This window comes from Phyllostomus discolor, chromosome 3, assembly GCF_004126475.2.
Source record: "Phyllostomus discolor isolate MPI-MPIP mPhyDis1 chromosome 3, mPhyDis1.pri.v3, whole genome shotgun sequence".
NCBI lineage: Eukaryota > Metazoa > Chordata > Mammalia > Chiroptera > Phyllostomidae > Phyllostomus > Phyllostomus discolor.
Genome location: NC_040905.2, coordinates 111,598,190 through 111,623,718, shown reverse-complemented (window position 1 = coordinate 111,623,718; position 25,529 = coordinate 111,598,190). Strand labels below are relative to the sequence as shown.

The following is a 25,529-nucleotide window of genomic DNA, read 5'->3' as shown; positions in this document are numbered from 1 at the left end:
ATTAAAATGAATCCCTTGGGAAAAGGTCATAGGACATCATTTTCTATCTTTGTTTTTATTTAAGCATTTCTGCAATTAGTGAAAACAATAAAATTACTCTGGTTAAAGCCAAAAATGTTTCTAGCTAAGCCTATGAAAAAAATTTTAACTAGATTTTTCTTCCTGGGAATAAAAACTGCCTTCCTCATTACAGTCTAGCATAAATCATTATTGACAACTGCCTAACAGAAGCAGATTAATCTAGGCCATACGCATTAAATGTCTATGAGGTCTGGCTAGCTTACTAATGTCTCCATGTGGGAGCTGAAGCCACTAATTAGGCAAGATTTCTTACCGCTGAACACATTCCTTCACCACTTCATACTGGCCGATGGAAGCTGCTGTGTGGAGATCCAAGGGGACAGCCAGCTCCTCGCAGCTGACCTGCGCACCCAGCCCATGCCACATGGACAAGCTGCGAGTCAGGAGTTCTGGCTCACTGGCTTCATCGCTGAGCTCCGACATTGCTGTGGAGGGAGGCCCAGGGGTTAGGTCTTTCTTTCCTGGTGGCGCTAAGGAATGAAACAGGATGGTCATACTCCTACCCACAGTAGGCAGCTCTGTCACTCTCTTAGCAGTCTGCTACCCAACGTAGTCAATTCCTTCCTGGGACTGACTTAGAAAATTTCCTCTCATTACATGTGTATGATTTTGTGAGTTTGTTATGAGACAGAAAAAGAAGAGCAGGTGAGTCATAAACTGCGGTGTGTATTTTTCTTCATTAATCCTCAGCCCCCACATTCTAGAAAGGGTGTTTTTCAGGAACTCAAGAAATTAGACAACTTCTTGGATGGTCAATAAAGAAATTCTGATTGGGCCAGTGAACAAAATCAGTTCTTGGGTGAGGTGGGAAAGAACCCTAGACCTGAAGTTGTATCTTAGCTCTACTACTTAGCATCTCCCATCCCCAGTTCCTCACTGTCTAATGATTACATAATATCTCAAAGGGCTGCTGTTAAAGACACATAGAAAAAAAAAAGACATATGGAAGAATGGATAAACAAGCAGTGGCACATTCATAGGATGGAATGCTCCTGGCAATAAACAGAAAGAATAACAGCTCATACACACAACATTGGAAACAATCTCAAACACAATGGGCTAAAAGCCAGACTCAAAGGCTACTTACTGTATGATTCCATTTATATGACTTTCCAGGAAATATAAAACCAAAGGGTTGGAGTGACAGATCAGTAGTACAAGGGGTGTGGGATATAAGGCACAAAGGGAAAGCAAGAGGGAATTTGGGGGTGATGGAACTGTTCTGCATCTTAACTGGTGGATATGTGACTCTATACATTTATCAAAACTCATTTACTGTATGTAAATTCTTTTAAACAAATAAATTTTGAGAAAAATTGAGAGCCTCTACCACACAAACTAGGATGTGATTGGTGTTCAGCAAATGGTAAGTGACTAGGAATCTCTCTATGCATCCCTTAGAAGTGGGAGAGATAGGACAACACCTGGAAGAAAAGTCTGTGATTATGAGAATCCTACCCAAATTAAGGCTAAGTCATTAGCTTCCTAGTGGAACTCTCAAGTCCAGGAGTGTCCTCTGTCTCCTGTTCTATTCTGGGTGGGAAAGGACAAAGAAGCAAATGTAGAAAAGGGCAAGAAAGAGAAAACAAAGAAAGGCTACATCCGGTTCAGATGTCCCAAAGGTACCAAAGCAGTTCATAGATGCCACTCAGACCTCAGTCTCCATTAAAGAATCTTTCCAAGCCCCAGATGACAGTCAAGATGGCCAAACAACAAACAAGTTGCCAAGTTGGAGGACAAAAAAATTGTAGGACCTTTGCAAGACTATGTGTACATGTGATGGTGCCTACAGGCAACAAAATTCAGAACAAAGCCCTACCGCCTGGAATCATCATCTTTCACTCTAGCAGGCCCTGAGTTCAAGAAACTCTCATTTCACAGGTGAGCACCCTCATTCTGGGCAGTCCTGACCCACAGAGCCTGGATTAGAAGCCAAATAAGTTGTGTCAGTTCAGAGCTATTTTCAATACATCCCTCAAGCCTTCCGTGGGTATGTCTCTTCTTCGGCAAATGCCCCCTCTCTGGTGGAGCCCCTGTTGTCTCTCTTTTTATTGCATGCTCATGTGTTTGACACCCTGAAGAGTGTGCAGCGACAATCAGAATCACACTCTTGCTCAAAGAGCTTAGGAAGAAAGAATCTGGATGTGAAGGGACCATAAAGTTATTATTACTTCCTTTCACCCTGCCACATGCCAGACACTCTACAATGATGGGGTATTCGCTATACAATGTCTTCTGCATATCACTTCCAGAACTTATCTCCAGAGGTAGTACTAGGAATGAGACCTTTTTTCACTCTACATTTTGGTTCTGCCCATTTTGTAAAATACTAAGTATCCATTACTTTAAAAACAAGCAAAATGTTAACTTAAAAAAAAAAGATGACGTTGTTGGTGGACTATCATGCCCACAGGAAAGAGATAGCTGTAAAAGCCCCAGGGCAACTCGTCCCCGTGCTGGCTCGTGGGCCTTCGCTGAGGCCGAGGTACCCCAACTTCGTTTTCAAACCCTTGGGAGGTCCCTAGAAAATATCCCGAGCACCTACAGCACTGATGTCCCTTGGCGCTTCCTTCCAGTAACCCTACATGGAACGTGGCTTTATAGTGCCCGCTCCGTAGCTGCAGAAGCAGAAGCTACGAGTCATAAACTCATACGGCGAACAAGCTGCTGGGCTGGGGTGCCCCGCTTCTGGCTGCGCAGGTGGACAGCAGGTGCGGGCACCGGGCAGGGCCGGGCCGCCGTGGACCCTACCTGCGCTGGACTTCGGGCCCCGGGCCGTCTTCGGCCCGCTCCCACCGCCAACACCGCGTCCGCTCGCTGCCGCGCTCCTTCGGCGGGACCCGCTCTTTTCCGCGCGCGACTGAGACCCCTCCACGCCGGCTGCCGCCGTGACCAGACCCCGCAGCCCTGCTCCCGCCCCGGAAGTGGTTGCGAAGGCGCGGGGCACGCCGGGACGCTCGCGAGTTCTCGGGGCAGCTCTGGCCGTTGGTCCAAAACGAGGACCTCTCCGTCTGCTGGCCCGGCTCTCTGTATGACATCCGCTGCAGCCAATGACCAGGGGGAGGTCGCTTGTCCCGCCCTTCCACTGACCATAGGAACCAATCCTATTGCTAGAGAGGAAAGAAGCTCCCAGCCGCGCTAGAGGCACTGGAGTGTTGTTGTGGGGAGTGGTTTGCAGTACAGTAAAGTAAAACTCTGCTGAGGGGAGATTCCGACGGTGGCGAAAGTCTCAGTGGTTGAGCGGCGGCCCAAGGGGGCGAACGAGACCGGTGGGACTCGCTGGAGACTGTTTATAGCCATGTCAGGAGGCGGAGACCTGAGGTGAGGGGCCTTGGGCCTGCCGCAGCTGCAGAGACAAATGTCGAGAATTGGACAGGTCGTGGAGAAGGGGAGGCTGGGGATGTGTGAGAGGAAAGATGCTGGGTTTTTGCGGTTTCCGAACGTTAGCATTTAAAAGCCTGACCGGGGAGGTCGTTGGCGTCTAGTCGTCATAACAACTACCCGCCCCTCGGGGGAGGGTGGGGGCGGAACTTTGGGCGGGGCTAACGGGCTGCGGCCCGGAAACAGACTTGGTTTAAAGTCGGGATTTGGAAGAGACTTGAGCTGCCGCCGGTTCGTTTAGGTTTTGGTTTAACCCTCCTCTGCTGGATAAGCCAAGCTCCTCAGCTTGGCATTCAGGACCCTGCACAATCTGGTCCGTTTTTGTCGGAAAGACCAGCAACTGACACGTTCCGCCCCCAAACATGCTGGGCAGTTTTCAGTGAAACACTGTACAAATTCCTCCCGCAACATGTAGTGCCTTTCCCATTCCCTGAATTGCCTTGTGAACCTGAAGAAATTACCCGAGTCTCTGGTAGCCCCCTTCACCTACGAGATTCTGTTGCCTTCACATCTTCCCTGCAGCCAGAGAACACCCCTGGTGTATCTACCATCTGCGTCCACACCCTCCAGTTCCCAGTTCTGGGTGCATCAAGTTCCCGTCCCCGCTCACTCTCCTGCTGCTACACTGATGGGAGCCCTGAGCCAGAGTGATAGCCAATTAGGGCTGAAACAGTAGTGTTCTCTTCCCATTTAATAGGCCCGGCTACCTCTCAGGCTGCAAGGAATCTCCAGACAGACACTGGCTCTTAAGGACCATCATCCCACATTCCTAAAATCTCGACCCTTAAGGGGCAGGGCCTTTTCCTTTTAGACTGTGGGATACAAAAGGGGGGCATCTAGGTATAAGGGGTTAATTTGAGTGGTGACTCAAAACAAAAAAACCCCAAAAAACTGGGTACTCCAAAATGTCTCTAGTCCAGTGATTTTCAACCAATGTGCCACAAGAATTTTTAAAACATGCAGTACTTGAATATTTAGTAAGAGGCACTGACCCCATTTCCCTTAGACTGTCAAATTAAAACAAGAAAAAAGACAACAGCCAACACAACAATAGCAGTCCCTTGTGAATGAATCAAAATTATACCTATTTTTGTCAGATTAGCAAAAAAATATGTTTTTTGGTATGCTGCAGAATTTTAGTAATTAGTTTATATGTGCCATGAGATGAAAAAGGTTGAAAATCGCTGCTCTTATTTCTTTTTAAGGGAGTGGTAAAAGATAGTGGGGCTTCAAATCCCCTCTAATTTTGATACAAATTCTATCTGTGCCATTTACTAACAATATAATTTCTCTAAGCCTATAAAATGTAGATAATAGTGTCTATGTTATATGAGAGATATAGTTTATGTATATCCATACGCATATACGTGTATTCTATATATCATATACCTATGTACATATATCATATATCAATATATATCTCTATTATCATACAATATCATTACATACATCATATACCTATATCTGCAGGCTCCATACTGCACTGCACTGCACACACACACACATAGCTCAGGGCACAGTGCCTGGCACTCAGTAACAGGAACCTGCAGAACCAGAAGGGAAATGGGATGGAAGGTCTGTGAATCCATTTCCATCCCCAACAAAGTAGTAGATGCTGTGAAAAGGCAGCCCCCTTCCCCTCTAGCTCTTGACCCTTTGTCCCTGGATCTTGTCACCTTACCCCACATTCTCTCCAGGGTTCCTTGGATGATGGTACACTAAGAAGCTTCCCTTGAGCCCAGGCCCTCATGGCATCCCAAGACAAAGATGTGAGGCCCTCACTGCCCTCTCCTTGGGCCTCCCAGATGGGGCCCTGGGAGGCCATTCTTGAGGCTGCCAGGGAGCAGGTTCCATCTCTGGACTCAGATTCCTCTTTGGTAAGCAAATGCCTTCTTCCCATGCCGTCCTGGGCCCTGACTGCTCTTCCTGTCCCATGACAAATGTGATGCTGATGCAAGGACAGCTGTGGAGCTTATCAGCTCTGCATTCATCATCTCTGTTTTTGTTCTCTGAATATATTTATTCGTGCTCAGCACCCTCCTAGGCCACAGCAGTGACCCCAGACACAACTGGAGGATTCCTCCAAGGGCTTATCATAATGCACTGAAATGGTAGCCACTCTCAGAGGTGGTCCTGGCCAAGTCCTTGTCCAACAGGGAGTTGAGAACAGCACCTCAGCAGAGGAGGGAGAACAGGGGCTTCAGCATCAAGCAGACCTTGATCCTCATCCTTATTTAGTCGCTAATTTACCATGTAATCTGCGGGCAGTTTTTACACCTGGGTCAACCTCAGTTTCTTTGCTGCAAAATACAGATAGTTATCACTGGTACAAATTTTGGAATCTGTATATAGTGTCTGGTGCAGAGTGTGATATAAGAGTTACTATATACTATACACTATAGTATACTTATATACTTATAGTTACTATATACTATACTAAGAGCTATAAGAGTTACAGACTGAGGCCCCACATTGTAAGTTGTTATAAGGATTAAATAATCTACATTGGAGCACAGTGCTTGGCACGTGGTGAATGTATAATACTTAGTAATTTTCTTATTGATCACGTGCAGTACATCAACAAACATTTAAGGAGCCTACTTAGCCTCTTCAAGGACCAGGAGCCCTTTGTAACAATATACACTGTGGTGGGCCCTGCTTCACCATCATGGTAATTGTGTTTCTACAGTAGTTTCCCCTGACTAAGGGAATGTCGGGTGACAAAAGAGACTCTGAATTTAGGCTTATATAAGCTATATCAACTTCTCCACGTAGTGGAAATTAGGTGTGTACACATATGTAAGACATAACAGTGACCCTATGAACAGAGCAAAGTGGGCAATGCACCAGGTAGCTTTTCAGCAGTGGGTGTCAAACGCACAGGTTGGAGCTGGGCATTTAGAGACGGCCAAGGTTTTAGAAGGAACAAGTTGGGTTTGGGTCTTACCAGTGGCACCTGCAAAGATGAATGTGACACAGCTTAGACCTCAGGGATCCTCCAGTGCACAGTGAGGCTAATAGGGAGTAAATAATGCAACCGCAGTATCTTTTCACATCTTCAGTCTCATTTGCTCTCATCTTCAGAATACCCCTGTTGAGGTGGGCTGGCAAGTATAAGTGCCCTTGCCCCTGTATTAGAGGCCACAAACCAAGGCTGAAGTCATGGGGGGAGGTTGGACTCTGCTCTTTCAGCTACCACTTTTGTGTTCAGCACTAGGCATTAGCTGAACACATGCTGTATGCAGTCTTAAGGATACAGGTACATGCAGAATTAGGAGTGTGGGATCTCACCTCCACGAGGTGGTGCTGCTGAGCCCACTTTTCTAAATCAGCCCCAGGAACCAGCACAGGGCAAGAACCTTTGAGAGAGAACTGATCTCAGTGTTCCCCAGCAGCAGGGTGGGGCAGGGTGGGGTAGGGCAAGATCAAGTGGGGCTCCAGGCCCTTCTGGCTCAGCCCACTACCACTTAATCCCAAAGGTCTCTTGTTTGTCCACAGTCAGACTGTGGAGAGGAGGAGCTGTTCATCTTCCAGCGAAATCAAACCACCCTGATTCCAGACTTGTCGGAGGAGCTGGCTGAAGAACCTGACAGGGCCTGGGTACCTCCGGCTGACAGAGCTCCTCCTGAGGTCTGTGGAATGCAGGCTCCAAGGATCCAGTATGCTGGGACCCTGCTGGCAGAATGGGGTGTGGGAGTAGGTGTCCCTGGCTCTCATTGGACTTAATAGCAGTGCTGGTCAAAGAGGTTAAAACCCCTAGTCCAGCCTCTCTGTATACCCAGGCCTTTTTCTGGGTACAGCACAAGAAATTTAGACACCAAACATCTACCCGCCTTGTGCATAGTACTCTTCCAGGAGTCCAGCACACTTAGGACTGGGGGTTGGTGGGGGGGACTCATTTTCTGTTTCATTTCATCCCTGCTATCCCTCTTTACCCCGAGCTACAGTCAGTTCTCAGTGTGAGCACTGACACAGGGTCATGTTACAGAGCTAGGGCATGTCCCCTCCCCATCACCATGACAGAAATCATCCATTCACTCAGCAATGCCTAAAAGTATGTCTGAAAGAACCCCAAACAGGAGAAATTCCCCGGGGCTTCTAAGATCCCTGGTTAGTTCAGGTGGAATGATGTCTGTGACTTTATTTTGTTTTCTTCATGTCTACAATTACCTCAGCATTCTTCTGGAAGATTTTTTTTTAAAAATCTGAGGTGGAAAAGTCTGTACCAACTCATGGGTGTGGAATTGTGGGCTTGCTGTGGAGTCAAAGGGCCTGGGTTTCCTCTTGTCCATCCCCTAATAGCCTATTCATGGTGGCCAAAGGCGGGAGCAACCCACATGTCCATCAACAAACAATAGGTAGACAGAATGTGGTCTAGCCATATAGTGGAATCTTATTCAGTCCACAAGAAGGAATGAAGTACTGACATGTGCTACAATGTGAAGTACTTGGAAACAGTGAGCTAAGTAAAAGGGCACAAAAGGACAGGCAGTGTATGTTTTACTTCCATGACATAGCTCGAATAGGCAAGTTCTTAGAGACAGAAAATAGATTATAGGCTACCAGGGGCTGGGTGAGGGGAGGTATGGAGTTTCTGTTTGGGGGATGGAAGAGCTTAGGAAACGGACAGTGGTGATGGTTGCACAGTATTATGAATGTACTTAATGCCACGGAACCATGTATTTACAAATGCTAACATGACAAAATTTGTTATATACATATTTTACCAAAGTAAGAAAAAAATTTCCCTAATGTATGTTTTTAAGGCTGCTAACCGAGAACACCTTTTTTCTCAATAGCTATGTGGGGTGCCTATGGAATTCTCACCAGAGCCCTGGGGTGAATGCAATGCAAGGACAACAGAAGGAAGGGACCCTGGCCAGCCTGTGGAGAGCAGTGGTGAGAGCAGCTCTCTTCTTAGGATGCCTGAGGAGACCCCCACGTGGCGGGAAGGTGACCTTGGGGGCATGTCCTTCAACAACAAAGGATCCCCGAGTCCTTCCTGGGGGCCACAGGGAGAAGCCACCCCCTATTTCCCAGAAGGAGAACTGAAGATGGACCCAAATGCTGCCTCCTGGGTTCAGGAGGGTTCAGACTGTGGAAACCGGAGAGCCCTCCGAAGGGAGAGAAGGAGGATGATCGAGAGAGACCTACTTCATAAAGTCACCTGGGGTGCCCGGGGCCCTGCCTGCAGTGACCACAGTCAAGTGAAGGTGACTCCCTGTGAAGCTGCAGTGGCAGGTCCAAGACCAGAAATGCCACCACAGGGCCCCCAAGAAGGCCTGCCAGTGCTTTCCCTTCAGGTAGGCAGCTCTCTTGCCCTGTGCCCTGAAGTTGTCTCTAGATGCCCCTTCACAGGCCAGCTTGAGGGCTGGCCCTCTGCATCTGTCTTAATCTGTGGGTGTTGCTATAATAAAATCCCAAGATCAAGACATTGGCACATTCTGTGTCTGGTGAGAAGCCTTCCCTCTTTTCACTTTGTCTCACCTGGTGGAAGGGGTTGGGGACTCTGTGGGGCCTCTTTTATGAGGACATGAGTTCCACTCATGAGGCCATCCTCTCATGACTTAATCACCTCCTACAGGCACCACCTCTAAACCCCATCACATTGGGGGTTAGGATCCCAGCATGTGAATTTGGGAGGGTCACCTACATTTACTCCATAACAGTGACCTTAAGCCCATGGTCCCATGTCCACTGGCAGGCAGGCTGTGATACCTGCCTCTGGGGTGTGCAGTCCTGGCAGACAAACCGTCCATCCTCAGATAGAGTTAACAAGAGCAAGGAAGAGTACGGAGACTCCAGCCTTCTTAAAAAAAAAGTGCTAATCCTAAGCATGTTTATAAAGACACACAACTGCATGTAAGATAGAGAACAGACTCTGTCAAAACATAATTCTCAAAACATTAAAGCTCCCATTCTCATACAAATAATGAATACCTGTTAATGGCGGATTTAGCTTGTGAATGAGTGAACCAGCAGGATGATAAAACCAGTTCATCGATATTATGAGAAACTAGGATTTTGTAAAATACTGTGGGAAAAGAAATGAATGCTGATAAAATAGCTACATTAAGTGGAAAATTGGCCTGTGGGGGTATCTTCTTTACTAGACAGAAGAAAACCATTGCACCTTCTCCATTTTCCAAAGTTGTAAAACAAGTGGGCCCTGATCAGTTGTGCAAACCACCCCCCCCCCCCCCCTGAAAGATGAGCTTATAAAAGCTCCAACATGACATTGAAAGGTCATGCAATTCTCTTTTTTGCCTTATTTACCATTTCTGGATTTTCTTAACAATTTAGAGAAAACTGGTATCAAGGTGTTCATGGAGGTAATTTACACCAATTTCATTCTCATTAATTCCATTCTTTCTGTTTGCCCCTAAACACCTTTATATTCACTGACCTACAGGGCTGCAAGGAGCTGCAAGGTCATATATAAGAAACATTAACTCCTGATGAATTTCCTTCCTCTGATGACACTCACTCTGCCCCGATAGCATTCTTTTGCAAATCCTCCCGTTTTCAGCACCTGCCTAGAGCAATCTGTTAATAGAGCAAAACTTTTTACCCTCTCAACATTAAAAAAAAAAGACTTTATTTATTTATTTTTTTAGAGAGGGAAGGAAGGGAGAAAGAGAGAGAAACATCAACGTGCGGTTGCTGGAGATCATGGCCTGCAACTCAGGCATGTACCCTGACTGGGAATCGAACCTGTGAAACTTTAGTTCGCAGCCCGCGCTCAATCCACTGAGCTATGCCAGCCAGGGCCCTCTCAACATTTTAAACCCGTATGAACCTATAATGTTTTACAAAGACACTGGCCCTGGCTGAGTGGCTCAGCTGGCTGGAGCATTGTCCTGTACACCAAAAGGTTGTGGGTTTGATCCCTGGACAGGACACGTACCTATGTTGTAGGTTCAACCTGTGGTTGGGGTGGTTGCAAGGAAGGAGCTGATCAATGTTTCTCACATTGATTTTTCTCTCCCTTCCTCTCTTTTTCTCCTCTCTCCCATCTTCTCTCTCTAAATCAATAAACATATCTTTGGTGAGGATTAAAAAAATAAAAACACACTGGGTTTCCTCCAGGTCAAAATATTTCTTTGTGCCTGGAACAGAAGTATGTATTGCCCAAAAAGGCACAGGAAAGAGGTGCAGAGCCCAGGTGGTTCATTCTGCAGCCCTGACAGGGTGGGTGAGCAAGCCCAACCTGCAAACGTGAGCATGCCTCCAAACCCTGATTCCTGCCCCCGGACATCTCCCGACAGCTTCACAGTCACCACTTTCATCATTTCAGCAAATTGAAGAGCTGGATTTGGATCACATCCTTCAGAGTCTGGCTGGACGAGAAGATGACCAGGGAGATCTCACATCTGGAACCGTGTGGTGGGCAGCTGGTTGCCTCCAGGGCCGAGGTCTGACCTTAAATGCCAGGGTCCAAGTGCATCCCCAAAAGTAGCTCCTTCCAGGACCTCTCAATAAAACAGGTCCACGGGCTGGGCACAGTCAGCTCTGCGGCCCACTGTGTCCTCTCTGCTGCTCAGCCCTCGCCATATTTTTTTTTAAATTGATTTTACGAAGAGAGTGAAACATCAATTTGTTGTTCCGCTTCTTGATATATTAATTGGTCGGGTCTTTTTTTATTTTAAATAATATTTCATTTATCTTTAGAAAGAGGGGAAGGGAGGGAGAAAAAGAGGGAGAGAAACATTGATGTGCGAGAGATACATTGATCAGTTGCCTCTTGCACGCCCCTAACTAGGAATCTGGGCCACAACCCGGGCATGTGCCCTGATTGGGAATTGAATCAGCAACCTTTTGGTTCTCAGACCAGCACTCAATCCACTGAGCCACACCAGCCAAGGCCGTTAGTTTTGTATGTGCTGACTGAATTCTGACTGGATTCAATCCCCAGTCAGGGCCTGAGTCTTGTATGTACCCTGACTGGGGATTGAACCCACAGCATTGATGTGTTGGGATGATGTTCTAATCAACTGAGCTTCCTGCCCAGGGCCTGAGATGGGGTAAGGGTGGGAGCTGTAATTTGTAACCCTTTTTGGAGGGCAACATGGCATAATGTGTTTTCTATTTTAAAGGCATATGGGCCTTTGATCAAGCTATTCTATTTCTAAAGTCTATCCTAATATGTGCTCCCCCAGGCAGGTAAAGATATGTATTCAAGGATGTTCATATCTGCTGCAGTGTTTACAATTGTGAAAAATGGAAAGTGACACATATTTAGTATCAGTATTCAATAGGAATCTAGTTAAATCAGTTAAAGTACAGAACACTGCAAGCTCACTGGGGGAATCTGTATACACTAATGCAGAAAGATATAATATAAACAGTGAAAAAATCTATAGGACATGATCCCATTGCTATTGTTTAAAAAGTGAATACAAAGAAATGTTAATTATGGTTCCCCTTTGACAGGGACGAGGGAATGAGGAAGTGGGATAAAGTGTTAAGAAGAAGTCACCCCTGCCCCAGCTGGGTTGCTCAGTTGGTTGGAGCATTGTCCAGATATGCCAAGGTTGTGGGTTCGATTCCAGGTCAGGCCACATACAGGAGTCAACCACTGAATGCATAAATAAGTGGAACAACAAATTAATGTTTCTTTCTCTCCCTTCCTCTCTCTTTCAAATCATTTTTTTTTAAAAAAGTCACCCCTGTTAGGGGCTCAGATACAACTCCCTGCTCCCAATGATACTGCTCCCCAAGCCCTCGTGAGCAGAGATAGGGGAGCAAAGGAGTAGAGCAGGGCCTCCTGGTACCCTCACTTATCCATGCACAAGCTGGAGGTTCATTCACATGAGGGTCAGACCACTGTAAATCAGTGACCAAGTCCCTACTAGGCAACCTCCCTTGCTTTTCCTTCAGATCATGCTGAGCCCAGCGCCCAGGACAGGCTCATGGAACAGCTCACACTCCTGTGTGCCACAAAGTCCAGAGCCTGGAAGGTGCCTGCTGACATGCTCAAGGACACCGAGCAGCTGGAGGCCAGAAGCAGGTGGGACTTCTTCCCAGCCACGACCCTGTCCTCTCTAGAACTGGCCCCTGGCCTTGCAGCCTATTGTGGGTGGAGCACTTGATGTATATTTCTCATGTCATCTCAAGAATCTAATCAGGTAGGTACTATTAGTATCTCCATCTCATAAATGGGAAAACTGAGGCTCAGAGAGGTTGACTTACCCAGGCCATATGTGGCAGAACTGGTACTCAAGCCCCCAAACACCTGCTCTTTCCCCCACACATGGGAACCCTCTCTTTACCATCCAAGGGCATATGGCCCTGGTCTTCTGGCCACTGTTAATTGGGCCAGCCCTGGGCATCTGACCCCAGGCAGGCCAATCACAGCCTTTCCCTGGGAATTGTGGGAAGGTGGAGAAAGGCCATCTGTGGTGAGAAACACTGAAGCTGGAGGGGGCAGCAGGGGAGTGGAGCAGAGGTGGGGACAGGGCCCAGCTGTATCCCTTCCCACACTTTGGTGGTTCCACTTTTTTTAGGAATCTGAGAGCCAATGATTCCCTTTTTGCTTCAGTTAGTTGGAGTGGCTTCTGTCCCTGTCAACCTGAAGTGTCCAACGGAAATGTCTAGACCTGCATTGTTCATTCATAGCCAGTGGCCATATGTGGTTACTGAACCTTTGAAATATGGCCAGTGCAACTGGGAAACTGAATTTTTCATTTTATTGTATTAATTTAATTTTAGTTATCTTAAACCTAAATTGTGGCAAGTGGCTACCGTGATGGAAAGTGTAGATAAGGAATAATTTAATCATCACAGAAAGTTCTGTTGGATGGCACTGGCCTAAATCTTAAGGGTTCTGAAGAGTAAAAGAGCAAATTCATCGACAGGCCCACCTCAGTGCCCCCCACATAGTGGGCGCTCAGTCAGCGGCAGCCACGAGCCCAACACAGGTCATGTGTAGTCTCTGAGAAGTGACTCAGCCAGCACTCCTGCTCTTCCCACCTCAGATGTGCTTTGACCCAGCCGGGCTTCCAGGCGGGGCTGAGTCAGCGACGTAGGCTAAGGAGCCCAGCAGAGCCTCCCACCGTCTTCATTGACCTGAGGCCCACTGAGCCATCAGACCAGGGGCTGTTGGAAAGGTATGGGGAGTGATGACTGCCCTGCAGCCAACCCACTGCTTTGCACATGTCACGTTGGCCTAAAGAGGAACAGGGACTTCCGCAGATGGGGAGACTTGGGTGTGGGCAAGTCCTGCGAACACTGCTCAGTTGAGAAGTGCTCTTAGCCGGGTCCCACTTGGTCCCATCAACAGACTCTCCCAGCAGAGAGGGAGGAACCTGAGGCAGGTGGCAATCTTTCTTGGGCGGAGGTCTAAGCAAACAGTCTAGGTCATGTACATTGCCCTGGAGTGCTTTCCTCCACCACCTGGCAGGAAGCACAGTGGCCCTTTGGTTTGGACTGGCTGGGTTTTGGCTGGTCTGGCCACCCTCCTGCCTTGGGTCACCAGGGAGGCCTGGGCATTCCAAATCCATGGTGGGAGCCCAGCTTGGCTGGGGTGGACTGGGACATGTCCAGTGAACCCTCGTTTCCTCTGCCCTAGTCCCAGCCCCAGCTCCAGCTCCAGCTCCAGCTCCTCTGACAGCGAGGAGGCAGGGGAAGAGGAGACCGTTGCTGGGAGAGACCGGCAGGGCCCAGCAGGGCTACGGTAACCACCACGGGCTCCTGCTGCCTGGGGCTGCTCCCTGTCTACTCTCTGCACAAGCCCTTGGTTGGGCACATTTAACGTTTGTGCTTTCAGCTCTATGTGTTGCACCTAAAGAGCTAATACCTGAGGGCAGGGGGTGGGTCTTAGAGGTGAGGAACATAGTCTTGGGAGCCCACCTGGGGCCCAGCATTGTCTCAGCCTGCCTGTCGTCCCTGTACATCACCAAGGACACCTTAGCCTACTTTTGAGAAGGGATTAGTATGTTTTCTTTCTGAAAAATACCTCTCCTGATTGATTTTGCTCCCAGTTGGTGATGGCAATGGAATTGAAGAGAAAGTGTAGTAGGGATGGAGTAAAGTAATGGTTGTTAGCCAGAAATGACAGGTTTGGGTGAATCAGGATATGGAATGTCAAATTCAGAGAACACTCAAGTCTCCTTTGTGGGGAGGCCACGATGTGGTCAGGGGCGAGTTAACAATCACATGCTGTGGCAGTGTCCATCATTTTTGGAATTGAAAACCCTTCAGACCCTACCTTTCAAGAATGTCAGAGTCTGTTGCAACTTTTCCCCTACTGTGGTCCATGATCAGGCATTATAGGAAAAAAGAGGGAAGAAAAATTGGGGTTGAGAAAGGTCACACAGGTTTTATCCCCAAAATGCTTTCATATGTTGACATGCGTTGTGACTCAGCGAAGGTGGGGGCCTGCCACAGTTACTTGAGCACATCTGGAGAACTGGGGGAAATGCTTCTGGAAGCACTCTGGCTTTCATGTGTGCCTGTTTCAGTGGTGAAGCCCTGGGAGGCTCGGCCTCCACTTGACATTGACTGAGTTGCTTCTCTTGTGTTACAGGGACTGCACTGGGAAGAGTCAGCTTCTCCAGCAGCTCAGGGCTTTTCGGAAGGGGATGGCTCAGCCCCAGTTGCCTGCCAGCAAGTGTCCTAGCAGCCAGAAGGCGCAGGCCCCTAAAGATACAGCTGGATCTGGGACTGGGAAAAAGCCACATGTAACACTTTGAGCTTTGAGGCAGAATGTCCGGCCAGACCTTCAGGAGGAAGTCCCAGGGCCTTGGGGGACCCCCTTGGGTTAGGGACAGCCAGCGAGGTCCTGGTGTCTCCTCTGGGCCAACTGTAGATGACCCTGGGACTGGGTCTTAAGAGATTAGTGAGATGGTTTGACTGTCAACATGCCCAGGCCTGATGGTCCCGTGTCCCCCCTGTTTCCATTAGCAGGTGCTTTTGGTCTGTCACCTAGCCCTCTGTTAGAATTTGGTCAGAACACTTTCATGCATTTAGAGCAAAAAGATACCAGCACAAAATTGTACATGTGGCATGATGACAACTCAGGTGACCCCAGCCCTCTGAAAGTGCCTCGAAAGAAAGCCCATGGAGACAATGCTCTTGTTCTATCATGGAACTGTGAGCCTATTAACCTTTGACCATTTTTTGCATTTTCCCTTTAATGTGCATCTGTTATTGCCATCATACAAGGTCTTTTTAAAAACTATAAAATTTAAGTAAAACATTTGGAGAATTTCAAGGTGGAAAGGTCTTAAAAGAGAATTTAGCTTGATTTTCTGGGTTCCTGGATACTTACTATTTTGTATACTTAAATTAATACACTACATATATACCAAATGAACTTTTGATTGACATTTGACATCTGTTTTTTCTTTACCCAAACCACAAAGGCACATAAATGTTCTAAAAAGTGCCTTTGTGGAATTGGTGGAGTTGATCTCTAAATACAGAGAGAATATTGAATGCTCTAACCCCTGAACTGTCCTGGTTTCACAAGGTTATCCTTGTGAATAGCCAGCAAGAGCTAGGGCCCAGGAGGCACTCCTGTCTCTGTCACCCTGTTACTTTGCAAGCATTGTCCCCTACCTCCACCCTCATTTTCACGGTCCATTCATAACTGCTGTTTCCAGCCCTGTTGCCTTCCCAACAGACTGAAGCCCTGAAATATGGCACCTTTGTTCCCTCCTCAACTTGTTTCCAAGACTCTGCTTCTCAGTCTCAGCCTCACTCCGCCTTGCCTGCCCCATGGGAAGAGCAGTAAAATCATCTGTGGTTCTCCTAGGCTGTCGACTCAGGCAGTCCAGCCTGGTCCTGGGCATTTGGGTTCCAGCATTCAGCTGGGGTCATTGTTGGCTGCCATCTGCTGAGGGTGGGCAAGGGTTTCTTCCCATTCAGCTCTGTACCAGGCAAGACAGGCCCTGCCCAGCCTCAGCCAGCCATAGGCAGTCAAGATCAGAACTAGATTACTTGATCTGGCCATGGGAGCCCCACCACCAGCCCCTCACTGACAACAATGAAGGACATTTTCATTAGAAGCCAGATGCAAGAGGGGCTTCTGCAAGGCCATAGGAGGACCAGGGGAGGCCTTTGTGCAGCCGACATCCCAGGCCCCGCCCCATGTGGGGAGTTCCCTCACCCTCAGTTCTGGGACACATGCAGGGAGGACAGGGCAGCCTGGGTGTTGTATGTTGCCACCTGTGCTGCCAGCCTAGCTGTCAAGAGCAAAAGCCATTTTTTCCCCTTTTAATGCCAGCAAGTTCACTTATGATGTTTCACAGTGGTAGAAAGTAACCTTTGTTCCAAGTTTAATCAAAGTTGATTCAACTTTGAATCAACTTTGACAGAGAGTAACTGTCAAAGCAAACCGGGAGGATGAGGTGGTGGGAGTTCACACCTGGGTTGAAGGCCTATTCCACCACCTGGAGGAAGTGCTTAAAGTTCTCGAGGCCCTAGTTTCCCCATCTATAAAAGGAATTTCATGAAAAGTCCTACGTCACAGGACTGTGTGAGGATATCATGGAATAGGCACTTGACGGGCCCAGCTGCCAGACCTGGAAAAGGACAGTCACCTCCGGCAGCAGTCTGGGCCTGAGAGAAGTGGGCCGGGCTCTCGGCTGTGAGGGGGAGGTGGGTGGTCAGCAACACTGAACAGCTGGATCTGGCTGGGTACTACACGCCCCACGTAGTGGGCGCTCCACGAAAGCTCTGGAAGCTGGCCTGGAAGGTAAAAGCCATCTTTAAACCAGGCAGCCCCATCCTCCAGGGAACCCAGGACAGAGCACAGGGGGCTGGCATCATTTATTGAGGGAGAAGAGCAGGTCATATGCCTGGAACCTGGGTTGCAGAGAAAGGTGGACACATATACAGCAATCGAGTGACGAAAACAGAGTGGAGCATCAAGAACTGGCATGAGGACCAGCCACCCAGCAATGAGGAATGGCCACACTTCTGGATGGAATGTTCCAGATCTCAGTGGTTTCAGCAGCTACCCCAGGACTCCAGAGGTGACTAAATTGAATAAGGACTTTACACCTCTTCCCCCAGCCACTCAGGAGGCCACGGGTATGGACAAGTGGGAAAGGCAGGTCTGCCACAGGAAGACAGAGTGGGGCAATCAAGACCGGCCTGTGCCCTGGAACATGGCCACCTGGGGCGAGAGCAGAGGCAGCTCAGGGCCCTTACCCTGGGAGAGTGGCAAGGCCAGTCAAACCCCCAGGCTTCCTCACAGGGTGGGGAGATGAAATCTCAGGGAAGCATTTTCACACAAGACACCCATTCTGCAAAACTGTAGATTTTCAAAGGTAATTCCCAACTCACCCCATGTCCTTGTTGACACCACTGGAAAACAGGAAAAGCCCCTCATCACCTACATTTATAAAGAGTGGCAAGGCTGGAAGGGAAGGATGGGGCATATAATGCCACAAGCAACTGCAGCCACTGAGGTGTCTGCTGCAGTGGTTAGAGTGTCCCCCAAATTCTAGTCCAACCAGAACTTCAAAATGTGACCGTATTTGGAAACAGGGTCATTGTAGTTGTTATAGGTTAAGGTGGGGTCACTGGAAGGGGAGCTTAAATGCAATGACCATGTCCTTAAGAGAGGACACAGACACAGGGAGAAGGCCGTTGTGACAACAGAGGCAGAGACAGGAGTGATAGTACCACAAGCCCAGGAACCTCAAGGACTGTGGGCAACATCAGAAGCTGGAAGAGGCACAGGATTTTGCTACCAGAGCCTCCAGAAGGAGCCAGTGCTATAAGGACCTCACCTTGATTTTGGACTTGGTGCCTTATGAACTGACAGAATTCCTGTTGTTGTAAGGTGCCCAGTCTGTGGTCCTCTATATAGCAGCCCCAGGACCCTGTATACCCTGTACACTCTACACCTGGTCTGTGCCCAGCACTCCACCTGAACATCCCCCTGCTGTGGCCTCTCGCCAGGCCCAGGGGAGCAGTCAGTGTGAAGATGCCTTAAGCTCAGGGTTTCTGGTTCTGGAACAGAAACAGTTCTGGCAGCCTCACGGACTGTGACAAACTTGTATGTGTGGTGGCTAGGCTTTGGGCCCTGGGAACTGGAGCCTCAAGGGTCTGAGTAGCAGCTGCACCCCCTTGGTGTAGCCGTGTGGGTGCTTCTCCCCAGTGTGAGTCTGCTGGTGTTTGTGGGCGTCAGTACATTGGCAGAAGCCCTGGCCACAGGCTGGGCATGTGTAGGGCCTCTCACCTATGTGTGTCCTGCAGTGGGCACTGAAGTGTGAGCTGTTACTGAAGCGCTTCCCACACTGTACACATGCAGGGCCACTCCCTGGCATGTGCTGGGTGGTGGATGACCAGGCTGGAGCTCTGGCTGACGTGCTCCCCACACTTGCCACACCAGTAGGGTTTCTCCCCAGAGTGGACCTGCTGGCGGGTGCTGGAGTTGGAGCAGTCGCCAAAGCCCTTCCCATACACAGCACACTGGCATGGCCGCTCCCTGGTGTGTGCACTGGTGCTTTGTCAAGTGGGGTGTCTGATAAAGGCTTTGCTTCATTCAGGGCACATGTACAGCTTTACCAGCCCTTGGGCTTCCCCTTTCCCAGAGGCTGCTCAGATTTAGACTCTTGACAGGGAAGGGCTGTGACCCAGAAAAGGGGGACCAGGCCATGTGCACCAAACTCACAGCACTCAGCCCCACTCTGTTCTCACCAGTGTGTCCTCCCTGGTGGCCTCTCCATTCTTAAGCTGCAGGCCAGGTCCCGAGACAGAGAAAGCAGTCCCTGAGGAGAGGAGCTTCTGATAAGAAGGTAGAGGCTGGGCGAGCATGCCATCTGAGGAAAATGATGGAGGGAGATGCTCTTCAAATTCTCCCTCAAAACACAGAGCAGGGAGTGTCGCCCAGACCCTGATGTGAGGTGCCAACACCACGGTCAGAGGCTGTCATAAACATGTGGCAACTTAATCCTCAGAATGCCCTTGAGGCAGGTGCTATTACTGCTCCATTTTATAGACAAGGAAACTGAGGCACAGGGAAGTTAGGGAACTTATCCAAAGTCACTTAGCTGATAAGTTAAAAGCCCCAGTGGTCTGGCGCTGGGGTGTGGGCTCGTGACCTTTAGGCTAGGAGTTCTCACCCAGGGGCAGCGGTGCACTTCAGGCGACACAGACAAAGTCTGGAGGCAGTTTTCATTGCCATGCCTGGGGCAGAGGTGTTGCAACTGGCATCTGGTGGGGAGAGGCCATGAATGCTGGTGTCTACTCTTTGGTAAACAGGTGGCTCCACAACACGAAATGATCCAGCCCTGACATTAACAATGCCCAGGGAGAGAGACCCTGCTCTAGGTTGTTTTGGCTGGAGCAGGACCGGAAGGCCTGGGCTCCCAGACCCATGGCCTCCTGCTCATATACTTGGGCAGCCCCTGAGGCCCCATTGCAGATCCAAGTACACGAGCCACAGCTCTGGTGGCATGAGCACAGAATGGGAGGATCCTGGAGTGGACCATGGCTCTGTCCCTCCAGGCTGTGTGGCTTTGGGCAAAGGCTTTACTCTGCTTCCATGTCTGCAGCATGAGGCAAACCCCACCTGGGGACCTTGGGGCATGAGGCATGCTGGGGCACTGGGTGGGGGGCAGGATGCTGGGGAGCAGATGTCTTCAAGCAGAGCCCCCTGAAAAGGGCACAGTGGGCACACACTAACCTAACAAGGAGGGACAGAACCTCCTGTTGCCCTGAGATGTGCCCCCACTAAGACCCTGCCTACCTCCAGGCCCCCCAGACAGGCCCCTCTTGCTCTTCCCTCTTGTCCCCACAATCATCTCCAGAAAGCAGAAGGTGGACTTTCAGCTCACATTACAGAGCCTCAGTTCTCACATGTATACAACGAAGATAGAACCACCTCACAGGCCTATTGTGAGCATTTTTAAAGTATTTTTTATTGATTATGCTATTACAGTTCTCCCAATTTTTGCCCCTTTAGACCCCTTTGTCCTGCCCCCCTCAACCCTCCAGCATTCCACCCCCCTTAGTTCAAGTCCATGGGTTGTACGTGTAAGTTCTCTGAGTCCTTTGTTTCCTACCATTTTTATCTCTCCCTGTCTATTTTATGCCTACTAATTATGCTTCTTATTCCCTGCACCTTCCCCCCTTCCTCCCTCCCCCTCCCCACTGAAATCCCTCCATGTGGATGTCCATTTCTCTGATTCTGTTTCTGTTCTGGTTGTTTGCTTAGTTTTTATTTTTGTTGTTTTTCTTTTCTTTTAGGTTCATTTGTTGATAGTTGTGAGTTTGTTGTCATTTTACTGTTCATATTTTTTATCTCCTTTTTCTTAGATAAGTGCCTTCAACATTTCATATAATAAGGGCTTGGTGATGATGAACTCCTTTAACTTGACCTTATCTGGGAAGCACTTTATCTGCCCTTCCATTCTAAATGAAAGCTTTGCTGGATAGAACAGTCTTGGATGTAGGTCCTTACCTTTCATGACTTCAAATACTTCTTTCCAGCCCCTTCTTGCCTGCAAGGTTTCTTTTGAGAAATCAGATGATAGCCTTATGGGAACTCCTTTGTAGGTAACTCTCTCCTTTCCTTTTGCTTCTTTCAGGATTCTCTGTTTATATTTAATCTTGGGTAGCTTAATGATGATGTGCCTTGCTGTGTTCCTCTTTGGGTCCAACTTCTTTGGGACTCTCTGGGCTTCCTGGACTTCCTGAAAGTCTATTTCCTTTGCCAGATTGGGGAAGTTCTCCTTCATTATTTGTTCAAATAAGTTTTCAATTTCTTGCTGTTGTTCTTCTCCTTCTGGCACCCCTATCATTCAGATATTGGAATGTTTCAGGTTGTCCCAGAGGTTTGTAAGTCTGTCTTCACTTTTTTGAATTCTTGTTTCTTCATTCTGTTCCAGTTGGATGTTTATTTTTTCCTTTTGTTCCAAATCATTGCTTTGACTCCTGATTTCCTTCCTGTCACTGCTGGTTCCCTGAATATTTTGCTTTATTTCACTTTGGGTATCCTTCATTTATTCTTTTATTTTTCAACCAAGCTCAATCAGTTCTGTGAGCATTTTGATTACCAGGGCTTTAAACTTTCCATCAGATAGGTTGGCTACCTCCTCATTGCTTAGCTTTCCTTCTGAGGTTTTGCTCTGTTCTTTCATTTGGGCCATATTTCTTTGTCTTGGTGCACCTGATAGGTTGTAAGGGGGGAGGGCCTTAGGTGTTCACCAGAGTAGGGCAACCCTCCTTGCTGTGCTGCAGTGCTGCCTGTGGGTGAGGGGCCAGAGAGGGAACAGTGCAGCTCGCCTGCTGGTTCCTGGTGCACTTTCCAAGGACTTTCCTGTGAGACTGGGAGTTTCTACCACTGTGGCAACTGCTGTAGCCCACAGTCAGCTCTGAGTCTCAGTTTCGCCTTCAGACTGCCCTGCCTGTCCAGTCCACCGCCTCACCATGTTTTTTTCTGAGTCGGCCTGAGCGGTCTGCTGCCTTACTGGTCTGGTTGTTCTGGCTGATTTTTTCTTTAATTCCTTGGTTGTTGGAGTTCCAGGCAGTTTTGATTTTCTGGTGCTTTTGGTTGTTTATTGATATTAGGTAGCATTGTTGTTGTACCCTTGACCCTCCACATGCCACACACAACCCTACCTCCAGCCAACACCCAGGGAGAAGGAAAGTGAGCTGGGAAGAGGGCAGCCTTCCAGCCCGGACAAAGGGAGGCCTGGTTTGCTCCTGAGTGAGACTCCACGGTCTCCCTGTCACATTGCATCAGTGTCACTGTCACACCCTTGTTTCCTGGTACTCCCAACAAACCTTGGGCCAGAAGGGTCCTAAATCCAATCTCATTCTGGAAGTTGGCAATACTGCATTTGTTACATTTTTTTGAAATCACCTACAGGTGCTCTGGGATAATCTAATTCCTAATTCCGGAGAAGGTGAATTGGACAAACTTGAGTCACAGTTCACTGAGCTCTGTAATAGTACTTGGGACAAGAGACATTACCCAGGGAACTGCTAAAAGAGCAGGGAAACAGTCTCAGGCTTCCTTTCTGCCCAGTAGTTCACATCTCTGACAGGACACAGTCCCAGAGGTTCCAGGGTACACAATGACAGAGGGAAGCCATGCAGGAATCCCTAAAACCAGGCTGGAGGGGCTAGGGGTAGGTCCTGAGTTATCAGTCACCATGACAGCAGGACTTGCTTACAGCCCTCACTGTGGTCAGGTTTTAGAGGGATGTGTCTGTCCTGCTGGATGCAAGGGAACAGCAGTATGTGGGCAGTGGCACTGCCATGGAAAGAAAGGTGACCTGCCAGCATCTTCCAAATACCTAACCTGGGCATGGCACTGATAAAAGAGTTAAAACAGGTGAAATGACTTTTTTTTTTTCATCTCAAATTTAGTGACTAAAAGCAGGAGAAATTTCTAAGAGGCTCCCCACTCCCCAAATCTGGTTAGAAGGATGCGGCATGTGCTCTAGAGTGACACTGTCTCCAGAACTTTCCACAATGATGGAAGTGCCCTATACCCACACTGTACAGTACAGTAGTCACTAGCCACATGTGACGACAGCTCTTGAAATGTGGCTGGTGTGACTAAGGAATTACATTGTTTTTTAAGCTTCACCCAAGGATATATCCATTAACTCCTAAGAGAGAGAAACATCGATGGGTTGCCTCCTGTACACTCCCTGACCAGGGATTGAACCTGCAGCCCAATATGTGCCCTAACTAGGGATCAAACCCGCAAACTTTTGGTGCGGGATGATGCTCTAACCAACTGAGCCACCCAGTCAGGGCAGGAATTACATTTTTAGTTTTATTCAATTTTAATTTAAAAAGCCACATGTAGCTGGTAGTAACTGTATTGGACAATGCAGCTCTAGAGAGACTGGAGAACATTTGGGGGTGCTAATCAGGGCACCTACCAGCCTCTGGTCTTTCTTTCCAGCACTCCTCCCTTTCTTGGGATGTCTTCAACTCCCAAGACCACACCTTGGGAAGTCTCCAACCTCCTTCCTATCAACACTTGTATCTGGCCTGCACTGGGATGGTATTAACAAACCAATCCTAGCTTAGAAAGGGCTAGTGGAGCTAGATGTAGTTAATCGACAGGTGGATACCCTTTAGCCAAGATTGAGAAACTTTGCAGTTGCCTTCTTCCATTCAAAACGTCTGGTTCCCCTAATGACCACAGCTGGCCACGGCTCCAGAGTCCAAGGAATCTTTAAATGCAGACCTGAGCATCAGGGCCCTGAGGACGCAGAGCCTGTTTCCTCAGGGTGAGAATGCCTCCCACCCCACCTTCTATTTTCTGGGCTCCCACTGAAGCCCTTCTACAAGGACCACAGCCTCCTCACTGCTCTCCGGCTGCTGCTCCCACACCCAGGCCTGGATCTCCCCAGCAGCACCATCAGCTCCAGGATCTGCTCCTTGGTGCACAGCTCCAGTTGTAGCCAGTGGCAGCAGAGCTCCCAGCAACGGCTCAGGGCCTCCCAGGAGCCGGCCACATCCTGGTAGCAGAAGAGCTAGAGGAGTTGGCGGAAGGACTCAGGGCTGGGGTCTTCCATTTTAAGGGAGGGCTCCTTTTCCCAGTGGACGTTCTTCCTCCTCCACCTTCACAACCAGGATCTCATCCTACCCTGAAGGTGGTGAGGGCTGAAGGCCCCGGGCAGTAGCCATGTTCCCAGTGGGCCTTGCTCCTTCTCAGGCCTCCAAGGTCAGATCTGTCTCTCCCAATACCCCTGGCCAGACACTGGATACATTTGTTTTTACAGAGCTCTGTGGACAAAAAAATGACATCATTTGGGGTGCAGCACTGGGGCTGGATAAATGTCTGTACCCATAAACCCCTGCCTAGGGCCCAGGGCTAACTGACCCTCACTGGCAAAAAGAAAGGCTTGAAATATCTCTGGTACTAACTCCCTGCTAGTTCCAGAGAAAACTACTTAAGCTCTCTGGGACTGTTTCTTTAAAAAAATTTTTTTTAAAAGATTGTATTTATTTTCCTCTAGACAGAGAGGAAGGTAGGGAGAAAGAGGGAGAGAAACATCCATCACTTTCCTCCTGTATACTTCCAACTGGGGACCTGGCCAGCAACCCAGACATGTGTCTTGACTGGGAATCTAACGGGTAATGACTCTTCATTTGAAAAGAAAAGATGGTGAGCCCTAATCGGGTAGCTCAGTTGGTTAGAACATTGCCCTGATAAACTGAGGCTGTGGGTTCAATTCCCAGTCAGGGTACATACGAGAAAGCAACCAATGAATGCATAAATACGTGTAGCAACAAATCGATGTTTCTCTCCCTTCCTCGCTCTCTCTTTCAAAAAAGTCAACAAATAGAAATTTATTTAAAAAAAGAAGAGATGGTGATTATCATCCACACACAGATTGCTGAGAGAACGAAATGAACTAAACGAGATGATGGCAAGTTCAATGCAGTACCTGAAACCGGTGGGTACTCGAGAAACGCGTTTTCATTACAGCTGACCCCTTTTTGAATGAGGTCCCTTTGGAAATGTGGTGAGAACCAGAGGCTCCTCTGCCTAGGAGAACGCAGATCCTGTCTCAACCTGATTCCTGCTTTTGAACTCGGTGAGCAAGCCCCTCTGTTGGCTCCGCCGGGTACCCCCGAGTAGACAGTCACCACCGCGGTCTTTCCAGCTCCAGGATCCTAGGAGGATTGGGACTATCCAGCAGACTGCTCAGGCCTCGGAAAGTCTCGGAGGATTGGGACTATCTCGGCGGTGGCCGAGTCGGGAACACAAATCAGGGCTCTGCAGCGGGATGTGGGATGGCAATTCTGAGCCGGGACCTTGCGCCCTCGCACTCACACGCTGCGCTGTGGACCCTGGAACGCTGGCAGCGTGCTTGAGGCGGGCGCGGCCGGGGTGGCCGGACAGAAGCAGGACCGCAGGTGCTGGGGGATAGACGGGCTAGCTGGCCTGGGACACTGGTCAGAAGGTAGAGGACCCCAACCACAGAACGCAGGCTCGGCGAGAGTCCCCGCAGACCACAGACTGGGCGAGGTATCTGGCTTGGGAACGAGGCAGTGCGGGCAGGCCCACGGGAAGCAAAGAACAGGGCGTAACACAGTCCTCCGGCCAGTGGCCAAGTCGGCTGCCAAGAATGGTAATG

At 48.9% G+C, this 25,529-nt stretch overlaps 2 protein-coding genes across 24 annotated transcripts in view; one reads left to right on the top strand and one right to left on the bottom strand.

Moving 5' to 3' along the window:
* The window catches only part of ANKS3 (ankyrin repeat and sterile alpha motif domain containing 3), a 32,368-nt gene extending 29,348 nt beyond the window's left edge, over window positions 1–3,020 (bottom strand). For 3 of the 16 annotated variants that reach the window (XM_036020986.1, XM_036020982.1, XM_036020984.1), the window contains exons 1-2: window positions 2,147–2,495; window positions 335–553 (exon numbers count right to left, since the gene is read on the bottom strand). In XM_036020986.1, coding sequence (XP_035876879.1) covers window positions 335–553; window positions 2,147–2,322 — 395 coding nt within the window. In that variant the 5' untranslated portion in view covers window positions 2,323–2,495. Of the gene's footprint in view, window positions 1–334; window positions 568–2,146; window positions 2,508–2,832 lie in introns of those variants that run through there. The other 13 variants (XM_036020977.1, XM_036020983.1, XM_036020975.1 and 10 more) reach the window with 11 other exon arrangements.
* Window positions 3,021–3,118: 98 nt separating this feature from the next.
* On the top strand, window positions 3,119–15,676 carry C3H16orf71 (chromosome 3 C16orf71 homolog). Of its 8 annotated transcripts, none has more exons than XM_036020991.1 (9): window positions 3,124–3,402; window positions 5,160–5,339; window positions 6,961–7,092; window positions 8,262–8,765; window positions 10,760–10,877; window positions 12,343–12,472; window positions 13,440–13,571; window positions 14,045–14,137; window positions 14,990–15,676. In XM_036020991.1, exons 2-9 carry the CDS (start codon window positions 5,211–5,213, stop codon window positions 15,153–15,155), a joined length of 1,404 nt encoding a protein of 467 aa, XP_035876884.1. In that variant the 5' UTR covers window positions 3,124–3,402; window positions 5,160–5,210; the 3' UTR covers window positions 15,156–15,676. The 8 variants fall into 8 exon arrangements, with proteins under 8 accessions (XP_035876889.1, XP_035876887.1, XP_035876884.1 ...); XM_036020992.1 differs by having other exon boundaries at window positions 3,125–3,402; window positions 14,051–14,137; XM_036020990.1 differs by having other exon boundaries at window positions 3,125–3,402; window positions 14,039–14,137.
* Window positions 15,677–25,529: the final 9,853 nt, after the last annotated feature.

Excerpts from the sequence above, each read along its gene's own strand:
- C3H16orf71 (XM_028519073.2), top strand. The coding sequence starts at position 5,211 with ATGGCATCCCAAGACAAAGATGTGAGGCCCTCACTGCCCTCTCCTTGG. Across the intron at positions 7,093-8,261 it reads CTGACAGAGCTCCTCCTGAG|CTATGTGGGGTGCCTATGGA; the intron begins GTCTGTGGAATG and ends TTTTCTCAATAG. Across the intron at positions 8,766-10,759 it reads TGCCAGTGCTTTCCCTTCAG|CAAATTGAAGAGCTGGATTT; the intron begins GTAGGCAGCTCT and ends TCATCATTTCAG.